Source organism: Ictalurus punctatus, chromosome 20 (assembly GCF_001660625.3).
Source record: "Ictalurus punctatus breed USDA103 chromosome 20, Coco_2.0, whole genome shotgun sequence".
Classification (NCBI taxonomy): Eukaryota; Metazoa; Chordata; class Actinopteri; order Siluriformes; family Ictaluridae; genus Ictalurus; species Ictalurus punctatus.
In genome coordinates this window covers 15,872,727-15,882,541 of record NC_030435.2, presented here as the reverse complement: position 1 = coordinate 15,882,541, position 9,815 = coordinate 15,872,727, and the positions used below count along the sequence as shown (strand labels likewise).

General features: G+C 41.6%; 1 protein-coding gene and 1 long non-coding RNA gene across 3 annotated transcripts in view; both read right to left on the bottom strand.

Annotated features, from left to right (window-relative positions):
* Nucleotides 1–1,968: 1,968 nt before the first annotated feature.
* Nucleotides 1,969–3,992, bottom strand: LOC108280174 (kelch-like protein 10). The gene has a single exon (XM_047162652.2). It carries the CDS (start codon nt 3,879–3,881, stop codon nt 2,076–2,078), a length of 1,806 nt encoding a protein of 601 aa, XP_047018608.1. The 5' UTR covers nt 3,882–3,992; the 3' UTR covers nt 1,969–2,075.
* A 1,489-nt stretch (nt 3,993–5,481) lies between these two features.
* The window catches only part of LOC108280175 (uncharacterized), a 4,454-nt gene continuing 120 nt past the window's right edge, over nt 5,482–9,815 (bottom strand). The window contains exons 1-4 of one of the 2 annotated variants that reach the window (XR_006984261.2): nt 9,503–9,815; nt 9,214–9,378; nt 7,822–7,959; nt 5,482–6,554 (exon numbers count right to left, since the gene is read on the bottom strand). The exon at nt 9,503–9,815 is cut by the window's right edge and continues 120 nt beyond it. This is a non-coding gene — a long non-coding RNA (uncharacterized LOC108280175). The remainder of the gene's footprint in view (nt 6,555–7,821; nt 7,960–9,213; nt 9,379–9,502) is intronic. The other variant, XR_001815709.3, reaches the window with a different exon arrangement.

The window sequence follows — 9,815 nt, the reverse complement described above, 5'->3', positions numbered from 1 at the left end:
AACCAGGAAATTCCAGAATGAATATAAAGGCTTGGTCAAACGGCTGAGTTGCGATAACTGAGCGTTTACTTTGTGCCACGCTGACGTTAACAAGGCCTTTTATAACTTAGGGTGAATCACAGGTGTTCGCACTCAGTACTCCAGCATACTTGAGTGTGGACATGGCTGGGAAGTGTAGTTCTCGTCCGCCATGTTTGTAGGCGGTACTGCATTTTGAGCACTGCAGCCCTGAGGTTGCCACTACATAACACACTTCCAGTTTCCCTGTGTACATCGCTGAGGGAAACCTCAAATCTCCCTCCAGAGATGAGCAGAAAGGTCATAAACCAAAATGATTTTATTTAACCAGCGCATATTAAACAGAACATAGTCTCAGATTTGCATATTATTGTTAATTTGAAAGTTTTCTGATAATTATTCGGGATTCACTTTTTATGAAATAATACTGATTTATTTATTATTTGCTGTTTATTATTACTAATTATGGTGTACAATTATTTATAAATGAATATCAACATCAACAATGATAATAGATAATATTAATAATATGATTATTAATGACGTGTGTGGTGATGATGGTGATGATGTCAGACAGCAGCCGTGTGACTCCACCTCCTCAGTGGCTCGAGTCTCTGATGAACGCCTTTTTCTCTGAGCTGGACTTCAGCATCCGCGCCGTCACCATCTCTCTCCTCATGGACCTGCTGGGTCTGACTCAGTCCGTCACCATGGTGACAGCAGAACGGGTGGGCGTGGCCGACTCCGCCCGACCGATGAGCCCGAGCCAGGGTTGTGTTGCAGTGGTGATCAGGCCGCCACTCACACAGGGATGTTAAAGCACATTGCCGACAAAACCGACTTCTTCAAGGTGACACGTTAATCTCTTTCTTCATTTCTTTCATCCCTCTCTCACTCTTTTCTCCTTCGTCTCTTTCCTTTTTTCTTTATCTGTCTCTCTTCCTCTTCTTTTCCATGGTTTCTGCTGCTCTTGATCAATTGTGTCCTACCTTTTTTATTCCTCTACCACGATTTCTTTCTCTTTCATATTTATCATTTTTATTGTTCCTTTTTTTGCTCTTTCTTTCATTATTTTTTACATTTCTTTACTTCTTTTTTTGTTTCGAACTTTTTTTTGTCAGTCCCTTGTGTAGTGTGTTTGTCTCTCACTTTTTTCTTTTTTCCCCTCTTGATTTCTGCTTTTCATTATTTCGATTTAATTCTCATTCATATCTCTCTCTTTCTCATTCTCTATCATTCTCTCTCTCTCCTTTTCCTTTACTCTTTGTCATTATTTTATGTCCTTTTTTCCTAATCCATGTTTTTTTCTCTTGTTTGAGTGTAGTGTAATTGAACCTGGTGTGTTTACAGTATTATCCGATAGTCTCTCGCTGTGGATCTGCTGGTATTTATGCTGCACTCCGTTGTACTCGAGCTCTGAAAGTACACAACCAGTTTCCGGCGTTCTGATCTAAAGGCGTTCCCACTCGGCTCTGAAATAATGGTGGATACCCGGAGCAAGGTCATATTTGAGTTTGATAAACATATTAATAAGATCTACATGAATTATTTCTGTGATGTACAGAGAGAAATGATGTATAATCTTCGTCCCGTGTCTTCATCTTTGCTCATAAAAATTATCCGTTACAGTGATTTTATCACGTTAGTGAATTTGGGCTAAAATCAGTGGAATTGCTTTACGAACTTAAACTTACGACACAAAAGTTATAAATCAACAAAGTCCAGTTTCATCACGTAGAAAAAAACGTGAAGGGAATTCTGTTTAGCGTTGAGCACGTGAGCGCCGCCGTGTCGTTGTGATGTCAGGTGTGTGTGTGTGTGTGTGTGTGTGTGTGTGTGTGTGTGTGTGTGTGTGTGAGAGAACTCATGACGGTGGACGTTAACTGTTCCATTGCACGTCGTCCTGAGGGACGTTGTGGTTTTACGAGTTTCAATACAACGGCTTGCAGCATAAGAGAGTAAACAAAAGGCAAATTCAGTAGTTTGACTGCTTCAGAATGTTTAATTTGATTCTCGAGAACAAAAGGATGCTGATGAAGGGAGAGGTTTATTTGTACTCAGACGTTGGCAGGAGGTGTGAGGTACCCCCTGGTGCTCCGTGAGCTCTGAGGGACTCCGTAGGGATCGTCTCGGGGTGCGGCGTACTCGGCCATGTTGGGTAAACCAGACAGCACACAGCAGCTCAGAGCACGGCGGGAATACCCCATGTTTTCGACTGAATGCCATTCAGAAGTCTGCTCATCATAACACTCCACTTCATCCATGATGGTAGTACTGTTAAATCCTCCAGCAACGAACAGGAGATCATCCAGCACCTCAATGCCGAAGTTGCTGCGCTGGTTGTTCATGGCTGGACCTTTTCTCCACATGTTGGTCTGAGGATTATACACCTCTACATCGCTTAGCTCATTATTACCGCCAAATCCCCCGACAGCATAAACCTGTCCTCCGTACGCGACCACACCCAGTCCACTCCTTCTGATCATCATGGGGGGGATGAGGGTCCAGACTCCCATTTGAGGACTATAATACTCCCCCGTGAATAAATACTCGTTCCCGTCAAACCCTCCGCATACGTACACTTTGCCGTTCAGTACTGTAGCGCTAGAGTTGCTCCTTCGTTTGTGCATCGGCGCGATCATGCTCCACCGATCATTCTCAGGTTCATATCGCTCGACCGTGTTCAGATATTCAATGCCATCAAATCCTCCCATCGCATAGATATGACCATCCAGCCCACACACGCTCAAGTAACACCGGCGAGAGTGCATGGGGCTCACCTGAGCCCAGGTTCTGGTGATGGGGTCAAACCTTCTCACACTGCTGAAGTAATCCTGTCTGTAATCCTCAGTGTCGAGTCCTCCGATGCAGTACACAAAGCCATTCAGGTACACTGTCCCGTGATATGCTCGTGGACTCTCGTAGTTGCACGTGACGTTGACCCAGCGTGCTGCTCGCGTATCATACGCTTCTATGGCATTGGTTTGATTCCTGCGGCCCCAGCCACCGATGGCCAGCAGAATGGCGCTGGGCAGGCGGAATCTCGTGAGAGCAGAGCTGAGAGAAAGGCTCGGGTTGAGGTCATCGATGCCCATCAGAACGCTGGTGACGATCGGCTTACATGTCATGTCGTCCATCACTAAAACGTTGTTGCTCACATTGTTCATAAGGTAATCGTGCGTCAGTAGCCCCAGACGCACCTTGGGCAGTAACACTCCTATGTGCGCTTTCCGTTTCCATGGTGCATGTTTGATCCACTGTAAGACGGCCTCGAACACCACGCTCTCCTGTTTCACGTTCAGTTCGTCCTTCTCAATGATCTTGCTCAGCTGCTCAACCGTCAGGTCTAGGTACTCCTCAGAGAGGCTCACCATCTTCTCAAAGTTGTGCAAGATAAACCGGAAGGCCTGCTGCTTCAACTTCTCGCAGAAGTGGGAGTGAGCAAAACGCCAGATGTTAACACAGTTCTCAGGACACAGCTGAGTCTTCAGGAATGCGCAGCACTCGTTCACCAGGCTGCTCACCAACAGAAAATCAGCAGCAATCAGCAGCTTACACACGTTTTTCTCCGTGATGTTAACACGTCTGTTATACGCGTACTCCACGATCAGCTCCATTATCTCGGCGGAAACGTTAGGGATGCTGTACCTGATCTTATCAGGAGGGTACCAGCCGTTGGTGAAGAGAGCCATGAAGTACGGGCTGCAGCCGCACAGGATGATCTTGTGCACGTGGAACTCGGCGCCGTCCACCATGATGACTATGTCACAGAGCTGCTTCTCTAACCGCAGCTCATTGACGATGTTGCAGGACATCGCGTCCACCTTCCTCTCCATTCCCTTCTCTTCTTTCTGTTTAATCATGTTCTGTTCAGTATTTCTATGCAGGTCAGATCTACTGAATGTACAGCTTTCATCTGAATGTGGATTGTGTTGATGCCGATCAGCTTTTCAACTCGGAATGTTCCGATTCCGGATTTCAGAATAATAACAGCTCAGGATTCCATGGTTCCAATTCTAATTCTGTAACCACGGATACATACAAGATGCAGTGAACCTGACAGAAACCTGCAGTTCAGGATCAGTCTCTGTGAAATGCTTTAAAAACAGCTTTAACCCTCTTACCCCTTAGTTCCCACAGTATTATGTCCCACAAAGCTATATTCCCCATAGAAACAGCATGCCAACCCTGAGTTCCCGGGCCAAAATTGGCCCAAAATCAACATTTTAATTATAACATTTTTAGGCCTTGAAAAAACTCATAATAATGTATTTGTGTAATATTACTTTGAAAATGAAGCATTTCAGTGTTTTTACTCCACTTAGAGCACAATTGTTAACTAGAGAAATTACGAAAAACACTCGCTAAAATCCTTATACTCATTTAGAAGTACCATACGAGCATCAGCGTGGTCAATGCCTTTGAATAAATGCATTTTAGTGCCAAAAGTCAACTTTCTGGTGATAATCAGACCAGCAGGTACTGTTTTCATGAATGCACAGAAATTGGTCGCATTCCCGACAACGAAAAACAGTTTTTGATTCCTTGTGGGGGTTGTTCTTCTTTTCAACAGAAGGATTTTTCTTTTTGAAGTGTCTAGCCTTCTCACTATCAGTTTCGGTTTCAACATCGCCTGAACTTTCACTGCTGTCACTATCTAGAATCCTTGCTCTCACTTGTGAAACTGTGTATGTTTTCTTTTTTTTCACTGTTTTAGATGTACCTGTGTTCACTGTAGGTGTAACTTTAGCTGGAACACGATTAGCTATTCGCTTTTGGCATTTTTAGTTTCAACAACATTCACGCTCGGATCAGCTTCATCGTAATGACGGCGTAATGACGTCATGACGTCATCAAGCTTCCGGGTCAAAAAATAATAATTAAATAAGTAAGGAATCATAGCAGAGTAATGCCGGTATACCAGCCTTACGGGGATAACGTTTACACTGTAAAGCCGCTATATCGGCCTTATGGGTATTTGGCATAGATGACCAAGCCGGTATATCGTCCATATGGGAATAGGTCAAAGACAGGCAAGCCAGTTTTACGGCCTTACATGGTCAGTGGGTTAAATCCTGCGCATGTCCAAAATGCACACGTCCAGCTTAAAGAACCATTTATTTTCCTGGAAAAAACCCACCTCCCAGGGTGAATTTCCCAAATGGAATTAATTCTACATTAAAATAATTAAATATTGATGATGAAATAGTTAATAATGGCTGTATATTTATTTATTTATTTGTTTAATAGCTTTATAGATAGAGAGATAGATGTATGTTTATACAGATAAACATTACCTTTCCAGCTTTTTGGTGAGGAAAGTAATTAAACTTGTCCACTTTAAGTAACCTTTTAAAACATTTATCCATTTTACACCAGAAATAAATTCTGCACTGATGACCGCTGCTATAAGTTTTGACGCCATGACATTTTAAATGAAATGCTAATAATGTTAAGATAAGATAAGATAAGATATAACTTTATTAATCCCCTGTAGGGGAAATTTAGGTCAACATAGCAGCACGAAGGAATATAAAAGAACAGAACACATGCTGTATTGTAGAAGTATTCACACACTATTTACACTATATAATCAATAACAATTATTTACAACCAAATAATGTCTCAGATATAATCAGGCTTAAATCTGTCAGTTTGGTGCTGTGGTGTTGTGGAGCCTGATGGCTGATGGCACAAATGAGCCTCCAAAGCGCTTTGAGGCTCAGGGCTGGATGAGTCTGTGGTTGAAGGAGCTCCTGAGCTGCCTCAGCTCAGCATAGAGAGGATGAGAGGGGTCGTCCATGATGGTTTTCAGCTTCCTTCTCATCCTCCTCTCAGTCACCACCTTGTTGTATATGAAAAACACAAGAAATAAACACGAGGGAGACCTAGTATGAGTAATATGTAATCTTATTGAGAATTCACTGGGCTGGTGGACTGTATGAACGGATGTCCACCTAAGACACAACACACAGATAAGCAAGGTGCAGGGGGATAACAATACATGTATTTGATTAAGTGCGGCAGGCCTCAGAGCGTAGGTGGAGTACGTCTGCACGCAGGCAGAAGGTCAACTAAGAGACACACACACATAGAGGCCTATGCAGCCACACACACAAGGAATGCAGAATATTATAAGGATTATAAGGATTATATAAGCTCGAAGCCAGCTAGTTCCACTGAGCAGTCTGGTGTTTTCCCATTCAACCAAGTTTCAGTCAGACATAACATGCTGCACTCCCGATACTCGCGCTGCCCGCTGACCAGGGCCGAGAGTTCATCCATCTTGTTTGTCAGTGAGCGGACGTTCCCCATGACGACCGTGGGAAGACAGGGCTTGTATCTCCACCGACTCCCCGTCTTCTTATTCCTCACCATCACGCCAGCACGACATCCTCGCCTTCTAATCCTTAACTCCACCGGGATCCCCTTCGGACATGCAACAGGTTGATCCCGGAACTGCAAGAGCTCCTCACGTGAGTAGACTCCGGTGTTTCGTTGACTGGTGGTCGTGGTGTTCATTGTGTAACGTTATCCTGTAAAGTTAACCGTAGTTCGGTAAATTAGCCTTCACAAGAATAGTAATTTACAAAAGAAAAAGGCTAAAATGTGCCAATAAATAAGGTATAAGTTAGTGCGTTAGTAAAAAGAAAAATAAAAGTATATAAAATATAAAAAAAGGTTAACAACTAGGAAAGGGGAGAGGTAGCTGCTATGTCGTGCTGCCACTCTCTGCGGCGCCGGAAGCGAGGAAGCGGCGCCGTTCTTTACTTAGTGTTGTCACAGCTCGGTCTGATCATAACTCAAATTCCCAGGATGCAATACTCACTTCCCAGGCACGCATGCGCTCCCCATCCCCGGAGTTCTGATCAGACACACCTGGTACCAATCACACACTAGTACTTAGAGAAGACAGCCACCGAGAAGCGGCGCGAAGTATACGCTCAGTAGCCTAGTTTGCTGCGTTACCAAGCCGATCTAGTTCGTTGTTTCTTATAATCCTCGACCCTCGCTTCCTGTCTCGACTACGCTTTCTGGATATCCCCATTTGTATTGTTCGCCCGATCGCTTGACCCTTGCTGACTCTACGACTACGCTTCCTGAACTTCCCGATCCTACTCTGTTCACCCGCCTCCCGCTCCTGCTTCCGTACCGTCTCAAGGTTGGTGACAAGTGTAGCCTACGTATGTTTTCTTACAGATATTATTTTATTACAAAAAGTGTCATAGGATATTTTATATCATTACACTACACACTCTAAATAACACTTTTTTTCCTGCTATAGAGAGAATTAAGGATGAAGATTTCTAACAAGTTAGATGAATAAATATTTGATCCAAAGAGAGGTGTAGAAAGGAACTATTTCTCAATGTTCTGTAAGAATCATGACCACATGTCCTGAAATTATTTATTGCTACAGATTAAATTTAGATTATTTCCAGGGTAGAGCGGTTTCCAGGAGGTTAAACCAGTGTTTTATAGAAATTTGGGTTCTTCCAGTTCAATAGTTTAATCTTTTTAACCGGCTACACTTTGATCCATGACTATGATTGTTGTATATGCCCTAATAAACACGCTGATCTCATGGGATTATACAGCAATAAAATATCAAATTTAATTTTATAAATTTACAAGAAATAATTGAAATGGTTATTTCCATGGTCCGTTGTTAAGCACTCTGTGCTGTAAAATATTCATGAAATACGCTGAATAAAGATTTATTAGCTGTACTCTGGCCTGTAATTATTTATATCTCAGATAGCGATAGAGACAGCTCAGTAAACACCACTCTGTATTTCTCACCACTTCTTGCTCTCTCCCCATGATTCTGTCCAGGTTGCTGAGATAGGAGACCTTCATACTCTCCAGCATTTCCTGGTGTTCCTTCATCTTCTCCTTCACTTCTTTTGATTCCCTCACCTTGTCCCAATCTTCATCGCTCTACAGACAGACACGAAAAAGCAGCATTTATCAGCAAAGTTTTACATGCTTAAACCATGTTCATTTACATTAAACATAATGGTAATCTTTCACTAATCCCCAATATTTAACCCACTTTTCAGAATGTACAGAATAACCTGCTCCTGAGAAGTTACATTAACCTTTTCACGCAGTTTATTTTACTTGTTCAAATTGCAGAAATGATATTTTCCTGTAATGTTAGACTAAGAAACACATGAAGTGATATTGTTGATGTTAAAAATATATATGGCCCGAGACTGTTGCATGACGCAGCTGATTAAGGAGGTAAAAACAAACTAAACTATTTTTTATTTTAATAAAATATCTTTTTTATCTTTTATGTTTTTAAAACATAAAAGGCATTAATTAAAGAGTCTGCACCAAAATGTTTTTTAATTAAATAATATTTAATTATATAATTTTTATATTAGGTTATTATTTACAATTCACTATAATTGCTAAATATAAAATTGTTCAATTAAATAAAATGATTTAAAAAAAAAGGTGCTCACTGGAGAATTTAATCTATGATATTGTCTAAAAGGTTTGTAAAGATCTATTTAGAAAACCAAATAGCCTCTGGTTTATGTTAAATTACACTTTGCATTACAAATTACAAATGACACTTTTCTTAAAAACAGCCTTAAATTGATTCTCCATAAGTGTAGACACTTGAAAGAGTTAATTTACTCTGAATTTAAATTATAAACAGTGATGAACTCATCGGGTCCTCAAAGCTTTGCCCACGGTAATACTGTTCGGTTCCTGGAAACTGGAGGCCATTCTTAAACAGCTCTTCCAGGTTGTTAGAGACAAGATGCAGCCTGTTACCTTAAAAACCTTCCCGTCCTCACACACCATCAGCACCAGCTCATCATTAGGGGAGTTACAGGAGAACTTCTCAACAATTCATAGAATTAATCACAACCACACATCACACGGACGCTTATTTATACTTGTCACGTCGCGGCGAACTCACAACTACAGTTCCCAGAATGCAGTGCCAACTACAAACATGGCCGACGAGAACTACACTTCCCGGCCATGCATGCGCTCTTGTTCGCCGGAGTACTGAGTGCTAACACTTGTGCTGCATCATAGGTTATAAAAGGCCTCGTTAACTTCACCGCCTCGCGAAGTAAACACTCATTCCTCTGGTTTTTGGAGTTATCGCCTGGATTACGTTTCCCTGCCTAGCCCAGTCTGGGTTGTTCGCCCGATCCCCTGACCTACCGCTGTCTTCCGTGTTTCGTCTTCCGCCTGATCCCCGCACTTGCATCCAACAAGGTATTGTAACAGTACTATTTAAGATCGGAGTTTAGTCGTAGATATGTTTATAAACACTTGCGTTTTTTGAGATCCGGAAGAAAGAAGTCCTTCAGAATTTTATCTTGTTTACTAAATAGGCAGAGAGAAGAATCCATACAGTCATTTTATTATTATTATTAGTATTATTATTATTATTATTATTATTATTATTATTATTAAAGAGTCACAGTTAGGAGTAAGAAAACCTACTCACCTAATTTCTGATGATGATCTGGTGAAGATACTGAGAGAAGAACCGCACTCCCTAAACTGCAGAAGATCAGACCGAGAAATACACAGTCAACAGAGAATAACAACGCGCAAGTCTTACGACTAAGGCTCTTATTGTTAACGAAATCATTACTGATCAGGAATTCGAAGTTCGGTACATTCGAAGTTCTAAATTCTATTTCTAAATTCTAATTAATTTTTTTTTTTTTTTAAATCTCCGTCACCTGTCATTATTATCTGAAGTTCACATGGAGGCTGTTCTTATGTAATGAATGTTTCTAAACGTTCATTCATAA

Bases quoted from the DNA above. Each gene is read 5' to 3' on its own strand.
- LOC108280174 (XM_047162652.2), bottom strand. From the start codon at position 3,881: ATGATTAAACAGAAAGAAGAGAAGGGAATGGAGAGGAAGGTGGACGCG.